General features: G+C 48.0%; 1 protein-coding gene across 1 annotated transcript in view; it reads right to left on the bottom strand.

Moving 5' to 3' along the window:
• Window positions 1-871: 871 nt before the first annotated feature.
• The window catches only part of LOC121054711, a 40,699-nt gene continuing 17,942 nt past the window's right edge, over window positions 872-23,628 (bottom strand). Inside the window, exons 2-5 of the mRNA XM_040525156.1 lie at window positions 4,669-5,368; window positions 2,502-2,594; window positions 1,106-1,341; window positions 872-1,009 (exon numbers count right to left, since the gene is read on the bottom strand). Coding sequence (XP_040381090.1) covers window positions 947-1,009; window positions 1,106-1,341; window positions 2,502-2,594; window positions 4,669-5,368 — 1,092 coding nt within the window. The 3' untranslated portion in view covers window positions 872-946. The remainder of the gene's footprint in view (window positions 1,010-1,105; window positions 1,342-2,501; window positions 2,595-4,668; window positions 5,369-23,628) is intronic.

Below are 23,628 nucleotides of genomic sequence, written 5' to 3'. Positions count from 1 at the left end.
TGGACAGTGTTGTGGTATTTTACAACTGTTATTTACTTATCCTTTAGTGTATCCAATTACCTTTATTCATTTTAATCTCTGTTATTTGTTTAACCGGTGCTTTATTGCAACTAACCCTAGCCTGCCCTTGATAATCCCTATGCATCATTTATTACCCTCTTTTCCGTGTTACTTGTTGAGTACGGTGGTTTATACTCAGTCTTGCTCAATTTTCCCCTTCAGAGATAGAACTTGAGTCCGGTGGAGAAGACTCTCGGGAGTGAGCTGGTCTACCGTCGATGCTTTGCCTGTGGACTGGAGCCGTACCCGCTGGAGCTAGTCTACCTTTCTTTCCGCTGCATTTTCGTTAGAATAAGTGTTATTTTCAGTTGTTTCTAAGAACGATGGTTTTGTAATCAACATTGTATTTTTGTGTACCCTGACTGGTCCTAGACAGGGATTTTAATACACAATTAAGTTCAGAAATTCGTGTGAGGAATTTCTGGGCGTGACAGCTGATGACGTTAGAATCGGCAAGGCCTTGGGGTTCTTCTTCTTCGGAGCTAAAGTGACCTTCTTGCTCCTCTTAGGTCTTCTCAAAGGGCTGGGTGGATTCGAGAAGTTCTTGATGTAGTCGGAGGGAGAAGGTGCACCATGTCCGAGAGTTGGGAGAGACGACGTAGAATATTCAATCGGTTTACCACTTCTGCTGGTGGCAGGGACCGCAAGAGTGGGCTGTCATGCCTAGAAATTTACACCAAATTAATTTCCTAACAATGGCATATTAAATCTCGGTCCAGGAATGAGCCCGAGTATACACTATGACAAATTAATACACAGTTTCATAACTTAAAAACAATTAAAAACAATTATCTATTGAAATGCAGCGGAAAAAGATTAACAAACTAAACCATTTAATCTTCGGCTTCAGTTGGCGATGATGGCTCCACACCATAGGCATTCTTGACTATAGACTGAACCTCACTTCAACCTTGCGGATGACCTTCTGACTGAAACTCTGGCAGTTGCTCTGGTGGGGGAAAAATTAAGCAAGACTAAGCACAAACCACTGTACTTAGCAAGTAACACCCAAGAGAGGAAGAATAAAGAATGTGTGGGGATGTACCTGAAATAAACAGGGATCCCACACGCACAACTGTCCAGGATTCAGTTGCGCACAGAAAAGGTATAAAAGCACCAGCTCAGCGAGGAAAACTTGCTTAGCAGCGGAAATATGGCACGTCGGCCTAGTTTTCAAAAGAGACCAACCAAGCAGCAAGCAGAAGACCCAACAACACCACAGGCGAGCCTGAGCGAAGGGAGCGGCCCTAACACGAGCAACCTTGATGAAGACCTGCTCTTCTGAACCACATTTTATGCAAGGGGTGAGTACGAACGTACCCAGCAAACCACAAACCAAGATTACAAGTAAAGTACATGCAAGTAGTACAAGGATATAGGGTTCATCAAGGTGGGTTGATAACAAGCCTATTATAAATAGTTTTTCCTTACTTTGATAAACCAATTTATTTGTAAACATTTAGAAATCGACAGTTTAAAACATGGCAATGTCAATTACCAACATCCTCATCTTATTCCACTCCAAATTTTAATTATAAAATCTACTCATACCATAAGAAATAGGAATCACCCAATGACACATCTCCATTAACCGGGAGAACGGCGCATTCGAATACAATACGACTCTACAGCGTCTGCCCAGCTTTACCCACACGATACCACGACTGGATCAAAGTCAAGATAACATAACCGTTTATTAGTTCCACTTACTACTAGTACCGGCCAGTGGGATATCGTTCGTCCTAGCAGTCGGGCACTTGCTCGGCCACAAGCAAGGCATAGTAGGGTCGTTGCTTTCACGGGTGCCACTGTTGTAAGATCATGTCAACTTGGCCCGCGGCCTCTTACACATGTCCACTCCTATATGCTCCTAGAGCCTCTAACAGTCGTTCATATAATGGGACCACGTACTAAGTTAAGTCCGATTACTCGGTCATGTGGATGGGCGCGAATTATATCACTTTCCATGGCATAAGAGGGTTTTTATCCTTATATCCGGGGAAGCAATTAAATTAACACAGCATATACATACAATAATACATGTCATAATATCCACAACATCAACCTTCACCCGAAGTCACCTTCCACATCACTCAAGGCGAGTGATTTATATCAAAACAATATTTTATGCAGCCCGATAGCGTCATCAGGTGACGACGGGCAAAACATATGTATGTGTGTAGAAGTTTGGTACTATTATCCACTATAATATTAATCTGATGAATTGTTCATCCTATACCTAGGTTATCAGGGAACAGGGTATGGTGGTTTATGGTATCGGCAATAATAGTAAATTAAGTACAACGCGATAACTAATGTAACATGGTTATTTGAAAGTAAGAATACGCCAAAATAACTTTGCAAGTAAATAATGCGTAAAATAACTAAGTGGTTCTCTACTTAGGTTCTCAAGATGATCAAAGGATGGTTTCGTGGCTTGCCTTGCAATATGTGGTTTTCTGGGAGCTTCAATGCAGTCGTCTGGGTCCACGTCAGCTCCTGCAACGGTTTGATAGACTTTTCTTCCACACGATCTAGTGCACGCACACAAGAACAAGCAATAAACAAAACCATAAAACTAAAAGCTATGAATAAACAATAAAATAACAACAAAAAGTTGGAGCTAGCTAAAGAGATAACAGCTGCACAGGTGATTGGAGAGATTCGGAAGGCTTTTAGACTGATCTCGGATTAACATCATGATGGTATAGCTAGATGGTTACGATCTAGAATTAGAGCGGTGGATGATAGATATCAAAAGTGAGTGATATCAAGGAATTGCGTTATGATTTGATGTGGCTTTGCATAATGTGGGATTGATTTAAATACCACATAAATGGAAATCGAGTATAACTCAGGACGAAGGTTGAAATTTGAAGAAAATACTGATAGACAGTGGCTGGTTGAAGTTTATGGCTTGTTAAGCTTGATAGGAATAAGAGTTTAAACTATAAATGGGGAGGCTATGTGGTAGTGTGTCCAGAGAGAAAACGATAAGTCTGAGGAGGTTATTTTGGGATAAACTATGTAGGCTTGGAGTCAGGAGACTGTCGATACCTGAATCAATGTGTGAGTCATGATGGCATGGTCGTATGATAGCTTGAAGCGGTGGTTCTAAAAGATATCGTAACAAATTAACAGATGGGTGAATTTGAATAGGCTCTGGTTGTTTCGAAGTACATGATTAGGGTTAAAGTTCGGACAGATATGGTTTAGGGCTTATAAATGCAAACGATGATAACGGAGGCTAGGGTTATAGGCTGGGATGATTGTACTATGACAATATGTGGATTTATAAGATGAGTGGGGGATCTCATGTGTTAAACACCGGACAAACTTGGTGTTTAACCCAAAATATTGTTATAGACAGACACAAATAAAGGAATATAAATGGATTTATAGTCGGTGAGTGTTATAGATGATTAAATTGGAAACAAGATTAACCGTGTGAATTGCATACGCATTTAAAATTAAAATACATATTGGAAGAGAATAAATGGATCAAGTATGGTTGGCTCAAATCAAAGGAATGGTTAGCCAATGATGGTAGAATGCTAAGCTATTGAATTAAATCAATAGTTTGAATTATATGCGATTTGGTGTATAAGAACAAAATAATTTAGGAATCAAATGATGTCAGGTCGGAATGGATGATATGAACTCGACGCTCTGAATGGCATCGATATTTTAGGGTGAGCTCTAAATCTGGGTAATATAATTTAGATAGATAAGGACAGTTAGCCACAACAGTTTATCGGATCAAGGGTTGGATAAAAATTTGAACAGATTCAAGATACTAAAAGAAATAAACTATAGGATCAAAATTAGGATTTGACTTCGAAGTTTCGGATGGCGACGAAAATATCGCCGTTGAATTGGGAATGACTCAAGGAGCCAGATGATGCTTTCGGATTTTAAATCCGAGATTTGAGGGTCAAAAGAATTATTTGAATCAGGGAAAAAAATAGTTTTTGAATTTATTTTGAATAGAAAAAGAAATTGGGATGGACTCTAATTATTTTATTTTCTCCTTCTCCTCTTATTATTATTATTTTTCTTTAACTTCTTTTCTCTCTCTTTTTTTCTCCTTTTCTTCTCCTCTTTCTTTTTTTTCTTTTCTTTTCTTTTTTTTCCCTCTCTCTCCTTCTTTCTCCCCCATCGTTCTTCTTCCTGCGTTCTTCTTTCTTCCTGTCCCGTGCAGGCTACAGGGAGGGAGGGGGCGGCCAGCTGGGAGGTCAGGTGGCTAGGGGAGGATGGCTACGGCCCAGGGAGCCGAGGGGAACCCGTTTCCCTCGGTGAAGGCGGCTGCAGCGCCGGCGAGGAGGCTGGCGGCGGCGGCTGGTTCAGGATGGCGACGGCGACCATGGAAGCGCCGATTCCGGCGAGCTCCGGTGAAGGTGGCGGCCGGGGAAGGTCCTGGGAAGGGAGGCGAACCATGCTGCAGCCTCAGCCGAGGCCGGGGCGGCCGGGAGCAGCGGCGCGACGTGCGCCGGTAGGGGGAGAACAGGGGAGCGACGGGCGGCGGCGACGCCGGTGGGTTCCGGCGGTGATTTGGTTCGGGAAAATGAGGGCAAATAGGCAAACTGTTATGGAGAAAGTAATGGATACCTTGATTTCGAAGAAGAGACAACGTGCTCGACGAATTCTGAAGAACAGCATCGCCGGCTGCAGTGTGACCGGCAGCTTCACGGCGTCGGCGATAGTAACTCCGGCGATGCAAGCTTTGGCCGTTCTCGGGGAAAGTAAGAGGAGGTAGGGGCCTCACTTTCCTCCATGGGTGGTGGCCAGGAAGGATGAAGTGGGTGGCTACTGGTGCAGAGAGGCAGTGGAGAGAGGCGGTGGCGAGGAGACGACGACGAACTCGACTTAGAGTTGGCTGCTGGTACGTCGGTGGCGAGACTGTGCTTCTGTCGAAGACGCGTGGCGACGAGGTGGCTGGGAAGCAGCTGCGTGGCCGTGGTGGCCGGCCAAACGGTGTGCAGCGCCGCCGGTATGAGAGGAAACAGATAGAGCGAGATAGAGTTGGATGGATGGCTGGCTGAATGGATGGATTGGAGGGACAGATGAATGAACGAAACAGCGGTTCGCGTGAGATCGGCGGTAAATCGGAATAAACGAATTCAACGATTTTTGATTTTATATGAGTTTGATAAAATATGAATATAAAAATTGAGATTGGGCTATTCGAGTTGAGGGTGGTACGGTTAGAGATTTTGGTGGCGATGGTTGATATCAAGTGTTTCTCGAAGAATTTGAATTTGATGGCAGATAATTTAGTAGACGGCAATTCGCGTAGGATTCGGTAGAACTTCCCAAGTAGCGAACTCAGACATTTATATTTGAGGTGTCTTAGAGATGAATATAGGGATTTCAGAATGTGGATAGTAGTATGGATAGAGATTTGATATGGTACTTGGCTAGAAATCAGATGAAACAAAATTAAATAAATGCGACTAAAAAAATTTCTGGATATCAACATGACTTCTAATAAGGGTATTTATGAACGCTGGAATTTTGTTGCATGAACTTGATAAGCAGATAATTGTAAAAGAAAATGGATTAACACTGGACTCTGGAATCAATGGTGGGAATCAGGTAATGGTTAATCATGGATGTATTTGAACCGATGACAGTGATTTAGATAGACGGTGACAGATAGGAAAAAAAATAAAAGGGAAAGGGATGGAATGGACTTAAGAGCTCCAACTCGACAAGACAAAGTACGAAACTAAAAAAACATTTTCGCAAAAAATTTACCCTAAATTTCTAGTATGTTACAGAATGCAATAGGATTTCAAGAAATAGGCTAAGGTTAAATTGCGCAAAGCATCATTTATTTAGTAAAGCAGTAATAAAGCAGAGTAAAACAAGTAAAGTAAACATTTAAAATAAACATCCATTGTCCAACGTTACACCACGTTACAACAGGCCCAGACCACTACCGAATGTTACACCACGTTGCGATAAACCCAAACCACTACCAATCTTACGCCACGTTGATAGGGTCAAACTAGTTCCATATTAATCAAGTTATTTAGGGTCCGTCTAACCCAGTTTTTACTCTGATTAGAGGTGTACAACTTTATCCACAAGACACAGTTCCACTAGACTTGAAAGTGCGCCGGTGTATCAGCACGATACCACGGAAAGGAAACTGTGATAGGACCAATCACATAACACTCCATATTTAATCGCACCACACTTCAGGTTTCACCCCCTCCTTTACACTAAGTCAGCCAGTCCCCTTTTATGCCTTGGTGAATCCAGAAGCAGCATAGGCTTTCGTACTCCATCACGCCCACCCTTGCCTTGGTACATCAAATAGTTTGAAGCTATGCTTCAAATCCCACCTTACCCATTTTATTTTGTGGTTAGTACGGGTAAAACTTCCAGGGTTTTCCAAGAACCGGTCCTTAATTGCCATGGGCGCGACTCTCAAAACCATGCACCCACAGCCTACCATAAGCAATATTTTAGTTGTATTTAATCCACAATGGGAGATTAATCATGATTAACAACTGCTATAGAGTCTATCAAGTCTAACAGTAATTAAATGATAATTTGTGAGCTAGTTGAACTAAGTCATGCTAAGCATTGCCTAATCCCAATTCTAATCAAATTAACTCTAGCATAACAATAATAATAAATGGGAATTCAACGGATAAAAAGGTAATAGCCCAATAGATAAAGTAAAGTAAATTGCATAAAATAATGCATGTTTGAATTTAAAGTGGGGAATTTTATAAATATTGGGGTCAATATGATTAAATAGGGGTGCCACTTGCCTTTCTCTAACCCACGAGGATCTTCGGCAACAACTTTGGGAATGATCGGTGTTTCGATGGGCGAAAAACCTACAACAAACAGAGCAAATAAGCAAAAACAGGCTATAAAACTACTGAAACAGAGAAAGAAACTATCTTTAATGGATTATTGGCATTTTTCAAGATTTAATGAAATTTGAATGGACTAAAATGGAGACTAGATGAATTAGTTATCAATTTTAGAAGTTTTATGGGTTTTTAGACTAAACAGAAAACATTAATTGATTTATTGCGAAATTAACTGGAGGCGCTGACGTCAACAGAGAGACATTAAGAGACGGGACCCACTTGGCTGCGGGGCAATGAGAATGACATAGGGGGCCCACCGGGAGAGAGAGGGGAGAGTTGATGACCCGGGCCCACCCGGCAGTGAGACAAAACAGAGAGAGATGGGAGGAACCGCGCCAACCGAGCCAGCCTGGGCGGTGCGCGGGAGCCGTGGTGGTTGGCAAGCGATGGTGCTACTGGGATGGATGGCGCCGAGCACTGGCAGCGACGACGACAGGCGAGCGGGCAGCGGTGGCCAAACACGCATGCGTGCACGGTGGCTGCCGAGCAGCAGCAGCTAGGTGGCTAGACGGGTAGGCTAGCGGCGAGGCGACGGTGGCACACTGTAGCGGTGGCGGCAAGCGACTACGCGGCGAAGACAGGCGACGGGTGGCGACGCGAGCGTGAGCCGAAGGGGAGGGGAGATGTGGCACGAAGATGGCGACGCAAGGGAGGAGGTGGTAGCATTGGCCAAGCGGCGCAACGGCGGGTAGCACCGGCGTGGGCACGGCAGGGGATGAAGGGGAACGGGGGACGGCAGCGACGGTCGGCCGGGAAGACGGTGGCGACGGCCAAGGAGGCCCGAGGCAGCAACGTCGTCAGGAGAACGGGGCGTGGAGAAGGCTATGGCAGCATCGGCACTCTAGCGGCGGCGGCAAGGAGTGAGCATGGGAGAGGCAAAGAAGGGCGACGGCGGCTCGAGCAGGAGAAAGGGAGTGAGCGGTGGCCGAGGGGGAATTATGGGTGCGGATGGCACGATGGTGGTTGCGGGGTTGGTTGGCGGCGGGCGAATTCGGCGACACCCGAGGAAAGCGGGGGAGGTAGTTGCGTGGGTGCGGGTGGAAGGCGACTGGCACGGCACGCGGCAGCGGCTCGGTGCGGGGTGACGGCTCGCGCTCACTACACACGCGGGCAGGGTGGCAAGGAGAGGCAGAGGAGAGGCGGGACAACGGGGAAGGCGATGGCCGGCAGCACCACGGCGCGACGGGCGTCCTGGCGCAGGTGTGGCACGAGCGGCGCGAGCGCGACAGCGAGGGCGGCGTGGAGGAGGTGAGCGGTAGCGGCGCACGGCTGCTGCGACAGTGAGGCGCAGAAGCGCGGTGACAGGCCGGAGGAAGACGACGGGGCTGACAGGTGGGGATCACCTGTCAGTGGCCCAGAGGAGGAGAGGGAGCGAGCTTGGGCCTCGGCGCGGGTTGGGTCACAGCCTGCTGGCCGGAAGGGGAGTGAAAAGGAGGAGTGGGAGGAGGGAGGCGATGGGGACTTCGAGCGTGGGTTAGGCCGCGGCTCGGGAAATCACGAACGGAACGTGCATACGCATGACAGAATCGAAACGTCCACGAATCAGAACCAAAAATGTGAACATGTGCACTGTTAGCGGAACAATGACGAGATTTAATGACTCGCTAAACTCGAAACTAAACGACTTTAACGTAAAACCAATGTACGTGTATGAAATTAAACTCCGCATTTTAGATCAATCTCATGCTAGCTAATAGATTAGAAAATCTAAGCCATTACACGGTAGATCAAAAATAGATTGATTCACATGAGTAAAACGTATGTGAACCTGAGATTTGGTGGAGAGATTAGCGATGAATTGCTGTTGTTCCTCGCTGTTCGGCAAGGAAACCTAAACAATTAATCACTTGATGAATTTAGATTGATTCGCACAAGGAAAAGTCATCAAAACCTGAGATTTAGGGGAAGGAACCGGTAGACGGCTACACTGCTGCTCGCTGCTAGACAGGAGGCGGCTGGAGGTGCACGGGAGAGGGAGACAGAGAAAAGAGGCAAACCTCTAGGGGGAATTTATAGAGGATGTGGGGCTTGGCCTAGGGGAAGGGGAGATGTGCCGCACTGTAGGCCTTGTTTGGCTCATGTGTATAATTTTCCCGAGGGAAAACACCACCAGGGTGTGATGGGGTGGATCCCCTCCCACCACCCAATCCCCTCCATCGTTCCCCTCCCACGGACGGACAAAATGCATGGGCCAGCAGCATTACACAGGTGTTCTCTTTGATGACCACGGATGGACATAATGCTTGTGGTCTTTTGAATACCACTTGAAAAATTTTGAATACAACATCAATATATCTAAATTAATTAATTATAAAATTCATAAATACTAAAAAACGTTATTAAATAGCATGAAATCAGATGAATAATTACAATCCCAGAATGAATATTGTAGTACTAAACAAAGTGCATGCTAATAGAGACCAAGATTGGTGCAATCCCTGAATCCACAAGTAGTGAATTCTACTTTCCCAGAATCCACAACACATGAATCAATACCCAATACATTTAGGAACCAAAAACTAAGAGTCTCAACTTCCAAAATCTAATTTTGTCCATAATATTAAGAATCGAAGAAGATTTTGCTACAAGAGTTGCTCAAAGCTTCCTATATTTGCTAGTTTTAGCATTCGTTCTTCACCCTATAGTAGTATCTCCATTACCTGTATGAAAAAATGGTAGCAAGATATATGAGCATTGCAATCAAATGAAAGATTAAAATCAAGACACTCGTGTAAAATACAATCAGTTTGATGTATAGACCAAAAAGATTAGCTATATATACTGAATATCTATCCATGTTGATAATTTGAAAAAGGGAACGTACATTTCTCTACTAAACATGAAACTGGAAAACATGCCTCTGCACTGGGCTGAAACTTTGCATGAGCAATATATCAGCACACCAAAGTTCATAACTGAACACTACTTATGTATAGTAGAACATTATCCAAAGTCATGTATGTGTAATTTTCTTTGCTAGTTTATGTCCATTCATGTCAGAATAACACTAGCTGCCAAAAGAACACTACCAATGGATCATAAAGAATAGTTCATTTATATACAACAATATGAGTACTTATTTTTGTTAATTAGTAACCAATAATCACAATAAATAGCTAGGACATATGCAGCCCAGAACACCTCTATATTGACATACCTCACAAAAAAGTCCAATCTCATGTATATTGACCCTGTTAATGCAAGAAATATTAAAATTAAACACAACATGCTAGGATGACAGTAATGAAAATACAATATCATAATCACAAGTGCCACTCACCATCTGAAGTCTCAGCCACAAAATTCTAGACATCGGATCAGCACTCATGAAGATCTCTCTATTCTGAGTATCCTTGAAAACATTAAATGCATGTGCATTTTCCTCAGGGGACAGTTCTTTCATTGTGCTCAAGACAGCAATACAATTCTTGATTGAATATTCATCAACTTGCTTCGCAGGCTCTTTCTCCCGTGCCATTTCATCCTCAACTTGTTTATGTCGTAGCTCTATATACTTCTCCATCATTTCAGCCACGTTACCATTTTGCTTGCGTCTTTTGGGGTTCTTCTGTCTTTTATCCTCAGGGGCCTATTTCTTGAAGTACTGGCAGATTGTCTTTCATTGAATTGAGTTGATGCCTCCACTTCTATATGCTCACTTGTTGTGGTTGGATCATCGTTGGTCATGTCATCCTAATTGTCAAACTCATCAGCACCTATTTCTGTAACAACATCATCTTGTGGGTTTGTTGTTTGATCTTGTGTATTTGTTGGCTGAAGGGATGTGAAGCTTAAGAGGCCCTCAGCAGTTTGACCTAGTCAAGAAGAGATAATGCATGTCAATAGATAAATAAATGATGGTTTGAATGGTTTATAGATAGATGTGAGAATTAATAAATTACAATCATATAACTCCCCTAAAGCTTCAAAGATAGGAAAAGGTTTGTTGCGGAACTTCTTAGCTCGAGGAAAAGACTGTTAATAATAAAAAAAATGAGACAATTGAGTAGGAGAATTTATGGCAATCACGGGAACTTGTGAAAAGAACTTACAAAACAGATATTACTCCATACTGTAGGGTCATCAGCAACAATCATCCCAAGCTTCATATCCCAAGAAACTCCATGTCACACCCGGAGTTTTGTCCCAAGCCTAAAATCGTAAAGGAAATTGTAAATAACAATTGGCTTAATTAACTCAGGAATAATCCCTCTAAGAGAAATTAATTTAATTAAATCAAGGTTCGCAAATCGATTAACATGATTTAAACGCAAATTACAGAGTATAAAATTTGGCCAGACAAATTAATTTAAAACTTGGCGAAAGTAGGGTTTTCCTTTTTCCCCTCCATTTTCCTTTCTTTTTCCCTTCCTTCTCAAATTGGGCCGAAGTCCAATTTGCCTCCCCTTCCTCCTTCCCGGGCCGGCCAGCCAGCCCATCTCCCCTTCCTCCAGGCCGGCCCAGCAGACCGGCCCCCCCTCCCGCGCGCGCGCCTCCTCTCTCCCTCCTGGGCCGCCGCTCGACCCAGCTACCCCGAGCCGCCGGCCCAGCTTCGCCAATCCGCTCCCACGCCGCGGCGAAGTCCGCATCGCCTCCCCACGTCGGCCGAGTCTGCGGCCGCAATGGCCGCCGGCGAATCCGCCGCCGGGGCCGACTCGGTCTCCAACCACAGCCTCCGCCCTAGCCGCGCCATGTCCCCTATAAAGCCTAGTCGCCGCACGCCGCCGCACTCGTTCCCGTTCCGCCGCCGCCCCCAACCTCCGTCGCCGTCGCCGTCGTGTCCAATCTCATGCCCCGCCGACAGTCACCACCGCGGAGCACCGTCACCACCTCCGCCCGACGTTGCCGACGTGCTGCCAACCCTGTCATCGCCGGTGGGCATCCCCAGTGCCCTCGCTTCCTCTAGCCACCCATTCGCCGCCGCACCCAGTCTCACCGTCGCCACCCCCGACCCCATCGCCCGGTCGTCGCCGTCGGACGTCGCCACCTGTCCCGCCGCCTCGCCGACTCGCCGCTGTCGTTCCCATCCCCGGTGAGCCCTTCTGCTGCCCTCTTCCCCTCTTTTCCTCTCCGCGGGATGCCGCCGAGGCCGCCGCCGCTGCCGTGCGCGTGCGCGCCTTGGACGTTACCATCGCCCCCCCCGCTTGACGTCACCCCCACCTCGCCATCACCGACGCAACCCCGTCGTCGCCGGAATGCCACCGCCCTCCTGTCGCGCCGCCGACGTCGCCCTCCCCGAGCCGCCCTCCTCTCGGCGCGGTCGGCGTCTCCGGCGCCGGCTGTCGCGCCGCCGCTTGCCGGGTCGTCGCCGTCGCCGCTCTCCGCCATCGCCGCTGGTTCCCGCCGTCGCCACCCACCGCCGGCCGCTCGGCCGGTCGCTGCTTTCCTCCTCTCTCGGCCGAACTCCTCTCCCCCTCCTCTCTGTTCCGTGGCCGCCGATAGGCGGTGTCACGCACAGAAATTCCTCACAGGAATTTCTGAACTTAATTGTGTATTAAAATCCCTGTCCAGGACCAGCCAGGGTACACAAAAAGACAATGTTGATTACATAACCATCGTTCTTAGAAACAACTGAAAATAACACTTATTCTAGCGGAAATGCAGCGGAAAGAAAATGGTAGACTAGCTCCAGCGGGTACGGCTCCAGTCCACAGGCAAAGCTTCGATGGTAGATCAGCTCACTCCTGAGAGACACCTCCATCGGACTCAACTTCTAGCTCTGAAGGGGGAAAACTTGGGCAAGGCTGAGTACAAACCACCGTACTCAACAAGTCACACGGAAAAGAGGGAAATAAATGATGCATAGGGTTTAACAAGGGCAGGCTATGGTTAGTTGCAATAAAGCAGAAGTTAAACAAATAACAGAGATTAAAAAGAATAAATGTAATTGAATACAGTAAAGGATAAGTAAATAACAGTTGTAAAATACCACAACACTTTCCAACGTTACACCACGTTGCAACAGGCCCAACCACTACTCAACGCTACACCACGTTGCAGTAGTCCCAAGTGAAAGACCAGTTTACTCAAGTTATTAAAGGTTCACTAATCACAGTGAAGCTGGGAGCTCGCCCGTAACCGTGGGCACGGCTATTCGAATAGATTATACTCTGATCAGAGGTGCACTACTGTACCCACAAGACACGACTCCACTACACTTGAACGTGCGCCGACATACCACCATGGTATACCGGAAAGGAGACCGTGATAGGACCCGTCACATAACCCTCCCTATTTAATCGCACCACACTTCAGGTTTCACCCCCTCCTTTACACCAAGTCGGACAGTCCCCTCTTGTGCCTTGGTAGATCCGGAAGCAGCAGAGGCTTTCGTTACACCACGATTTCCCTTCCATACTCCATCACGCCTACCCTTGCCTCGGTACGTCAAATAGTTCGAAGTCATGCTTCAAATCCCACCTTACCCATTTCGGCATGTGGTTAGCACTTAATTACTTCCAGGGTTTCCCGTGAACCGGTCCTTAATTGCCATGGGTGCAACTCTCAAAACCATGCACCCACAGCCCACCATTATCAATATTTTAGCTGACATTAACCCGAACCGTGTAATGAATCATTATGTCAGCTATTCAGGACTAAGCATGATTAAATGTGATCCCATGAGCTACTTGTTCTAAGCACGGCTAAGCATTAACCTAGGCCTAACTCTAATCAAGTTACCCCTGGTCTAGCATGGATAAAGTTGGATAATCAACGGCATAATAATAAGGTTTACCCGAAGAAAATAAATACAGTAAATACTTTAATTAAAACAATGCATATTTGAATAAATAAAGCGGGGAATTTGCAATAATGGGTTCAATATGATCAAAGATGAGTGCCACTTGCCTTGCTCTGGCCCCTGGGGAACTTCGGCGACGATCTCGAAGTAAATCGGCTCTTCGGCGGGGTCCGAATCTAAGCGACAAAGCACAAAAATAAATAAAACAGGCACAAACTCTACTGAAACAGCAAAAGAAAGTATTTTTAATGGATTCTTTACAATTTTATGAATTTAATGAAAATTGGATGGACCTAAACAGACACTAGATGAATTACTTATGAATTTTAGAAGTTTTCTGGGTTTTTAACTAAGCAGAAAAGTCCTAAATCAATTATTGCACAATTAATGGGGCTGCTGACGTCAGCGAGGAGAGAGGAAGCGCTGACGGCTGACAGGTGGGGACCACCTGTCGGTGAGGGAGAGGGGGAAGGAGAGACTGACACGCGGGCCCGGGGAGGAGAGAGAGGAAGGGAGGGGGAAACGGTCGGCTGACGAGTGGGGTCCGCTCGTCAATGAGGGGGAAACAGAGAGGGGGAGGAGAGCGTGGCCAGTGGCAACGACTCGGGCGACGCAGCGGCGGCGCGAGCGGGGGTGGCGACGATGGCGGACGCGGCGGCGACGATGCGACCGGCGGCAACGGCGCGGGACGGCGGCCGGGGAGCGTTAACGTCGGCGGCGCGAGCGGCGGCGGCTGAGCGCGGCGCACGGCGACGACAGTGCGGCGGCACGGCGACGGCGGGCGAGCGCTGGAAGCGGCCATGCTGGAAGGCGCGGGTGGCGCGACAACAGCGTGACGACGGCGGAGCTGGGCGACGGTCTGGCAGGGACTGCCGGCGACCCGCGGAGTCCGACGACGACAGCGAGGGGAGAGCTCGGCGGCCGCGATGGAGGGAACGGGAGAGAGAGGAGGGGAAGCGCTCACCGGCAGCGACGGAGACGGCGGCGCGTCGGTGAGGGCGAGGTGGAGGTGGTGACGCAGACGAGCGGCGGCGGGCGACGCGCGGTGACGAGATCGGCAGACGGCGGCGAGGCGACGAGGCGCGGCGGTGGAGAGGATGAAGGGGCGGCGAAGGGCGTGGGGTGCCCACCGGCGGCGACGGGAGCCGGAGGAGGGTTGGCGATGCCGAGGCGGAGGTGACGGCGCGGCTGGACGGCGACGACGGGCGGCAGAGGGCGTGGTCGCACGTCGGCGGCGAACGGCGTGGCACAGCGGCGGCTTGGTGGCGGAGGGGAAAACAGCGGCGACGCGGCGGCGGGGAGGGGATTTGTAGGGTGGCGGTGTCGGCTAGGGTCGGACGGAGGTTGGAGACCGAGTCAGGCGTGGCGAGGACTCGGCGGCGGCGGTTGCGGCGCGGCGGCGGACTCGGACTCGGCCGGCGCGGCGCGTCGCGCTGGCGAGGGCTCGGTCGCTGACAGGTGGGCCCCACCTGTTAGTGGCGCGAGGGAGGAGGGAGACGGCGCGGAATTTGCGGGCGCGGCGCGGGCGAGCGAGCTGGGCCGAGGCGGCGGCCCAGGCGGAGGGGAGGCGCGCGCGGGGAGGAGGCCGGTCGGCTGGGCCGGCTGAGCGGGGAGAGGTGGGCCGGCTCGGCTGGGCCGGCCCGGGAAGGAGGGAGAAGAAAAAGGAGAAAAAAAGAAAAAGGGAGAGGAGGAAAATTGGACTTCGGCCCAATTTGAGAAGGAAGGGAAAAAGAAAGGAAAAAAAAGAGGGAAAAAGGAAAGCCCCACTTTTGCCGAGTTTTAAATTAATTTGTTTGGCCAAATTTTATACTTCTGCAATTTGAGTTTAAATCCCGTTAGTCGATTTGCCTGAGTTAATTAAGCCAATTGTTATTTATGGATTTCTTTTATGATCTTAGGCTTAGGACAAAACTCCGGGTGTCACAGGCGGCCCCAGCCGTCAGCCCGGTCTCCCCCCTCTCCTCTCTCCTCCCAGGCCCAGCTGTCAGCCCCTCCTTCCCCCTCTCCCTCACCGACAGGTGGTCCCTACCTGTCAGCGCGTCCTCTCTCCTCGCTGATGTCAGCAGCACCATTTATTGCGCAATAATTGATTTAGGATTTTTCTGTTTAGTTTAAAAACCTAGAAAACTTCTAAAATTCATAACTAATTCATCTAGTCTCTGTTTAGGTCCATTCAAATTTCATTAAATTCATAAAATTGTCAAGAATCCATTAAAAATACTTTCTTTACTATTTCAGTAGAGTTTGTGCCTGTTTTATTTGTTTTTGTGCTTTGTCGCTTAGATTTGGACCCCACCGAAGAGCCGGTTTACTTCGAGATTATCGCCGAAGTACCCCAGGAGCCAGAGCAAGGCAAGTGGCACTCACTGCGATCATATTGAACCCATTATTGCAAAATCCCTGCTTTATTTATTCAAATATGCATTGTTTTAATTAAAGTATTTACTGTATTTATTTTTTCGAGTAAACCTTATTAATATGCCGTTGATTATCCAACTTTATTCATGCTAGACGAAGGGTAACTTGATTAGAGTTAGGCCTAGGTTAATGCTTAGCCGTGCTTAGAACAAGTAGCTCATGGGATCACATGTAATCATGCTTAGTTCTGAATAGCTGAGATATGGTTTCATTACCCAGTTCGGGTTAATGTCAACTAAAATATTGCTAATGGTGGGCTGTGGGTGCATGGTTTTGAGAGTCGCACCCATGGCAATTAAGGACCGGTTCACAGGAAACCCTGGAAGTAATTTAGTGCTAACCACATGCCGAAATGGGTAAGGTGGGATTTGAAGCATGGCTTCGAACTATTTGACGTACCAAGGCAAGTGTAGGCGTGATGGAGTATGAACGGGCAATCGTGCTGTAACGAAAGCCTCTGCTTCTTCCGGATCTACCAAGGCACAAGAGGGGACTGCCCGACTTGGTGTAAAGGAGGGGGTGAAACCCGAAGTGCGGTGCGATTAAATAGGGAGGGTTATGAGACGGGTCCTATCAGGGTCTCCTTTCTGGTATGCCATGGTGGTATGTCGGCGCACGTTCAAGTGTAGTGGAGTCGTGTCTTGTGGGTACAGTAGTACACCTCTGATCAGAGTGTAACCTATTCAAATAGCCGTGCCCACGGTTAAGGGCGAACTCCCAGCTTCACTGTGATTAGTGAAGCTTTAATAAATTGAGTAAACTGGTTTTCACTCGGGACTACTGCAACGTGGTGTAACGTTGAGTAGTGGTTGGGCCTGTTACAACGTGGTGTAACGTTGGACAGTGTTGTGGTATTTACAACTGTTATTTACTTATCCTTTAATGTATTCAATTACCTTTATTCATTTTAATCTGTATTATTTGTTTAACTGCTGCTTTATTGCAACTAACCCTAGTCTGTCCTTGATGATCCCTATGCATCATTTATTACCCTCTCTTTCGTGCTACTTGTTGAGTACGGTGGTTTGTACTCAGCCTTGCTCAATTTCCCCCTTCAGAGTTAGAAGTCGAGTCTGGTGGAGAAGACTCTTAGGAGTGAGCTGGTCTACCCTCGAAGCTTTGCCTGTGGACTGGAGCCATACCCGCTGGAGCTAGTCTACTTTTCTCTCCGCTGCATTTTGTTAGATTAAGTGTTATTTTCAGTTGTTTCTAAGAACGATGGTTATGTAATCAATATTGTCTTTTTTGTACCCTGGCTGGTCCTGGACAGTGATTTAATACACAATTAAGTTCAGAAATTCGTGTGAGGAATTTCTGGGCGTGACACTCCACTGCTTACAGAAATAATAAATACAAAATGTTAGAAATATTTGTGAAAATTACTTCACAACATGGATAATTCAGAAAGAAACAATGCATAAAAAATTTGATACCTCCTGGGGCTGTTGTCTTCCTTTGCGAGAGAATGGTTTTTGGTGAAGTTTCCCTTCTTTTGCTCTTTGGTGATTTTTTTTTTGAAGTAGATTTTGCTTGTAGAAAAGCAAATTTTGGTGAACCTCTGCCGATCATCATTGCTTTTGTAGGAAAACAAGGGCAGAATACAATCATTTATTATATCATGTACATCTCATTTCAGTACATAATTATAATAGATTAGGATGATCATGAACATAATCATTCCACATAGCCATTGCAATAGCATCCCTAATAACATTTCCTTACTGAGTTTGATTATTAAGTGCACTAACATGATTGTTATATTCACTGTCTCCATCTGGAACATCAACAAAATCATCAGGTGATATGTTGTGTGGGTCATGTGGCTGATATCCAACCATCTTTCATCGCCATTGTACCCTCTAATTAGATTGTGTAACACAGTTGCTGCTGCTGGTATCCTCACTTGTTTGTCAATAGGGTGAAAGGCTCCTACTTTCAAAATCGGGAAACGCTTCTTCAAAACTCCAATAGCCCTCTCTATGTGGTTACGCAATAATGCATGGCTTTGATTGAATAATTCCTTATAGTTTGTTGGCCGCCGATGACCACGCCCAAACTCCTTAAGATGGTACCGAACGCCACGGTAAGGAGCAAGAAATGAAGGAGTGTTGGCATATCCACCAGCGACCAAGTAAAATTTACCCTCGGGTACACGGAAACCACTTAGCTGAGTGGATCTAAGCACGCGTGCATCCGTGGCAGAACCCTCCCAGCCACAAGAAATGAATGTGATGTTTAAGTCAAAATCACAAACTAACATGACATTTTGGCTTAGTGTACTCTTTCTGTTCCTATATGGAGCTGCAATCTCAGGGTTTATAGTGATTGGAACATGAGTACCATCAATTGCTCCTAAGCAATTCTGTCAAAATAATATAAAAATATGAGTGATTTTATTTTAAAAAATAATTTATTTTGCACAAATACCAAGTTAGTATTGCACCTTGAAGTAGGGAAAGAAGCGAGGATTTGATGAGATCTTCGAGTGAGTTTGGTTTGCAAGAGGAGGCTTAATGAATCTGTGAGCAAGAGTAGGAACTATCTCGAAAAATGCCTTAATATGTCGGTGTATGGTCTCCCCGCTATGCTTGAATTCATACTGCATATCTTGGTAACTTGCATTATGGGATAGCATATACATGAACATAGCAAGTTTTTCCTCAACTCTAACTCCCCTAGTGTCACACACCAAATTCTTCCTTCTGAAAAAACTAGCAATACTTTTAAAGACCTCCGGTTCCATACGGTATGCTACAAGACAATTCATCACATGTCCTTCAAGTACTTCTGTCACTTTATCTGCGCTAGATTGGGTTGAGGTATGCCTAGGTGTTTTATCTCTCCCCTCACCAGTACCCAAAAGATGCAAAGAAGGGAGAAAGAAAAGAATCATATCATCATCCTCATCCTCCCACACCCGTCTAGTAGCCCTTGAACTCATTTTTTTACTACAAACAATAGAAAAATGCACAAGATTCATGTATACTATAATATTTTTATCAGGTTTGCACTAAACTCAATAAAATTCAACAAAAATAAAGTTCAGTACAGTGCAGGGACATGATATTGAAGATGAACTAAACTCAAAAAATTTCAGTAAAAATAAACTTCAGGATAGTACATGGACATAATATTGAAGCTGAACTAAACTCAAAAAATTTAAGCAAAAGTAAGTTCATTACAATATAGGGACATAATATTGAAGCTGAACTAAACTCAATAAATTTCAGCAAAAGAAAGTTCAATACAGTGTAGGGACATAATACTGCTTGTATGGTTAGATTCACTGCACCAAAAAACAGATCGATTGCAACTAGCAACGAGAGACAAATCTTGGGTGACCGTTAACAATCTTCAGTTTAATTAATTTGTGACCGCACTAATCCAAGAAACAACATGGAGGATTAGATCAGCTACACATGATGTACCTGTTGATGGCATTGTCGACGGAGTTGGAGCGTGAGCACGAAACCGGCAGATGTGGAGGGACTGGAGGGAGACGGCGGTGGCGTTGGAGCTAGAGGGAGGATGCGGTGCCGGTAGCTGTGGAGGGAGAGGCCGCGGCGACGGACGTGGAAGGGGGTGCTGGCGCCGATGAACAACGAGGAGGTGGCGCTGATGGCTGTGGAGGGAGAGGAGGTGGTGCCGGAGGACGTGGAAGGGACGGCAGCGTTGGCGCCGGCGGACGACGAGCGAGGTGGCGGTGCCGGCGGACGACGAGCGAGGTAGCGACGCTTGCCGATGTCTTTGTTTTTTCTGGCGGCGTCGATGGCAGAGTTCCACCAGGTGGAGTAGTGGTGTGATTTCCTTAGGGTTTGGAGTGGATTGGGCCGGGAATCCTACCTTCCCAGGCCTTGCCAAATGGATTTTTTTTGTGTCCAGGGATTTGTCCCCGCTCATGGTGAGCTTCCCCTTTGGGGTCAGGAAACAGGCCGGGATCCCGGCATTTTACCCGCCAGCCAAACGAGGCCGTAGGGGGAAAAGGATGTGCGACCTTGGGGGAGTTGGGGTGGAGATGAGATCGCACAGGAGGAAGTTGCAGAGGGGAGTTTGGCCAGGGAGGGAAAAAAAGAAAAGGGAAAAAGAAAAGGGAAAAAGGGAGAAAGAAAGAAGGGAAAAAAATAGAAAAAGGAAGGAGGGCAAAGAAGAAATTGCCTCCAATTTTGCTGATTTTTATTAAGTTTATTTGAGCAAAATTTTATTCTCTGCAATTCAGATATAAATCCCATTAATAATTTAAAATGCTTTCGGGACATTTTAGAATATCTCGAAGAGCTTCCAATTAATTAAATTAATTTATACATTTTTTCTCTTGAACTTTAATTAACAAATTTTTTTAGTGCATTATTTAATTATTTTTAGGCTAGGGAAAAACTCAGGACGTGACATGGGCTGCAGGAGGAAATATGTTGGTTATCATGCAAAAGTTGAGATACTCAGACAATAGAAAGATGGGTTAAAGAGTTATCTTAGAGCCCGAGTACTCATAATCGGAGTCAATCCGATTGCAGAAGAAGCCGACCACAGCTGAAAACAGATGCTGGTGCAATTCTTCCCACCAGTCGGTGTAAGCATCAAGGATGGTGATTCCAAAAGAGAAGGAGCTTGTTGATCCGAATGGAATTACTTCGGCCATTTTACTGATTCTGTTCAACTCCAGGGCCGAAGTCACTTGACCCCTCATCTCAATCTTGCCAAGAAAGAACAGATCGGCTGGCAACTGACCACATCCAAACTGCTGAGCTGCGAGTGCTGGATGGTAGAACTCGTATGATGGCCTAGCTGATCGTCCGGAATGAAAGCTAACCGGCAGCAAACATGGAGTGAGAGCAAAAGCAAAGTTTTTCGATGAGCACTTGTCTACTAGCACTTCTTCCAGCCTGAGTATGCTTGGTGCTTCATAGTCTTAGGAATCCGTGTAGGCAAACGCAGGCATTGGGTTCTGGGCCGAGATAGGAGAGTTTGAAGATGTGTGCCAATTAGACTGCCGACATCCGATGACCCGCGAATGATGAGAGTATCTCCCCATGTGACATGCACCTCTAGGTCTCGACTGGCTTTGATTCCATGTAGGACAAAGGAGGAATAACTGCGCTGGTTGAAAGCTGACAACTCCAACACCTTGGAAAAGTATAATCGGAGCCATAGTTGGAGAAACCACCATGGTCCGATGACATGTCCAACCGGCTGGTCAATGGATAGCTTGGTGGTCACTTGTTTCAACATTTGATATACTATTCCAAGTAGATACTGTCCGAGAGGGACGTTCTGCTATATTCTCCATGTTAGTAGTGGGGCCTAGAGTCTGCCCGCAGAACACAAACCTTTCTAGCGAGAGGTTGAGGAAGACGCTATGCTCCCTGTGATCGGGTGATCCAGATTCTTTGCGGTGGGCTTCAATGTATTTTGACCAGCCCCGATGTTTTTGTTATGTAGCCGATGATGCAATTTGGCTTTAAGGTTGAAGGGGTTGATAGGGGCCATGATGTTGAGACTAGTCAGCATAACTACATCCATCAGTGTAGGGGTAAGGACTCCGTGGCCGAACAAGAAAGTGATTAGAGCATTGGACTAGAAGTAGGATGCAGCAGCGAGTAGAGGTTCATCTTTCTCCATCTCAGACAGGCTGAGCCCTAAACGGTGGCCAATGTCAGGTTCTTCCCATTGGGTGCCATAGGTTTTGTAGAGCCGATTGTACCAATCACTCCAACTAGACAATGGAGTGGGGAAGGAGCGGAACAATTGAGTTCAATCAGAGGTGGTCAGTCTGACATTCTTGAAAGGGATCCGATTAGCCTCTGAACATATTATTTCTATTGGGTCAGGATTACCCATGGGCCTGAGAAAGTAAAACCTAGGGTTTGGACTGGGGATCAGGATCTGGTTTTTGGATTGCTGGGAGAAGGGGAAGATGCAATGGTTAAAAGCGGGCCAATACTATAGCATGTCGAATCGAGATGAAGCAGAATGAAAACTAAGTGGGAAAATCTTAACAGTAAACCCTGGGCGAAGAACGCAGAGTACCCAATGGCGGAAAGTGAAAGTGACGAAGGGGTGAGGGTTTACTGTCACACGCGGAGTTTCGTCCTAAGCCTAAATCGTAAAAAGAAATCCGTAAATAACAATTGGCTTAATTAACTCAGGAAAAATCCCTCTAAAAGGAATTAATTCAGTTAAATCGAGGCTCGCAATCTACTAACAGGATTTAAATTTAAATTGCAGAAGTATAAAATTTGGCCAAACAAATTAATTTAAAACTCGGCAAAAGTGGGGTTTTCCTTTTTCCCTCCTTTTTCCTTTCTTTTTCCCTTCCTTCTCAAATTGGGCCGAAGTCCAATTTTCCTCCCTCTCTCTTTTTCTTTTTCTTTTTCTTTTTCTTCCCGGGCCGGCCCAGCCGAGCCGGCCCACTCCTCCTCGGCCAGCCCAGCCGCGCCGGCCTCCCTCCGCCCGCCAGCGCGCGTCCCCGCCTGGGCCACGGCTTCGGCCCAGCTCCCGCGCCGCGCCCGCGCCCGCGAGTCCGCGCCGCCTCCCTCCTCTCTCCCGCGCCACTGACAGGTGGGGCCCACCTGTCAGTGACTGTTTCGTCCGCAGCGCCCGCGCCGCGCCGCGTCCGAGCCGGACTCCGCGCCGTCGCCGCAACCGCCGCCGCCGAGACCGCGCCGTCGCCGACTCGGTCTCCAACCTCCGCCCGCCCTAGCCGGTGCCGCCACCCTATAAATCCCGAGCCGCCGCGCGCCGTCGCTCACTTTCCGCCGTCCGCTCGAGTCGCCGCCGCGCTGCTGCCTCTCGCCGCCGCCGCGCAACTTCGCCGTCGGACGCCGGTCGCCGCCGCTTTGTTGCGTCACCACCTTCGTCCCGCTGTCGCTGACCGGTTGCCACCCTCGTCGCCGCTGGTGAACGTCCCCGCGCCGCGCGGTCCTCCGTCGCGTCGTCGCCGTCGCGCCCGGCCGCCTCGCCGCCGCCGAGCGATCTCCGCCGCCACCGCCGATCTCCCGCTCCAACCCGCGTCGCCACCTTCGCCTCGATCTCGCCGACCCGCCCGCGCTCTCGCCGCCGCCGGTGAGCACCCGCATCCTCCTCCCCTCTTTCTCCCCCTTCCGGCCGACCGCCGCCGAGTCGCGTGCCGTCGCCGGACGAGTGCGAAGCTCGCCGCTCCCGCCGGCCGCCGTGGTCGTCGTCCCCTCCGCGTCGCCGACGTCTGGCCGCCGTTGCTTGCGCCCGCGCGTGCCGCGCCGTCGCCGCTCGCCAGTCGCCGTCGTCGCCGTTCTGCCGGGTTGCAGCCGTGTGTCGTAGCCTCGGCCGTCGTCGCCGTCGCGCTGTCGCCGGTCGCCGCCGTCGCGCCGTCGCCGTCGCGCCGCCGTCGCCGTGCGCCGCTGCCGCCGCGTCGCCCGCCGCTCCCGCCGGTCGCCGCCGTCCGCCCGAGCCGCGCTCTGCTCCCCTCCTCTCTGTTCCCTCTCGCTGACGAGTGGGCCCCACCCGTCAGTCACCCCGCGCCCCTCCTTCCTCTCTCCTCCC

This window comes from Oryza brachyantha, chromosome 6 (assembly GCF_000231095.2).
Source record: "Oryza brachyantha chromosome 6, ObraRS2, whole genome shotgun sequence".
NCBI lineage: Eukaryota > Viridiplantae > Streptophyta > Magnoliopsida > Poales > Poaceae > Oryza > Oryza brachyantha.
Note: the sequence above shows the minus strand (reverse complement) of the source record. Positions and strands in the feature narration are given on the sequence as shown.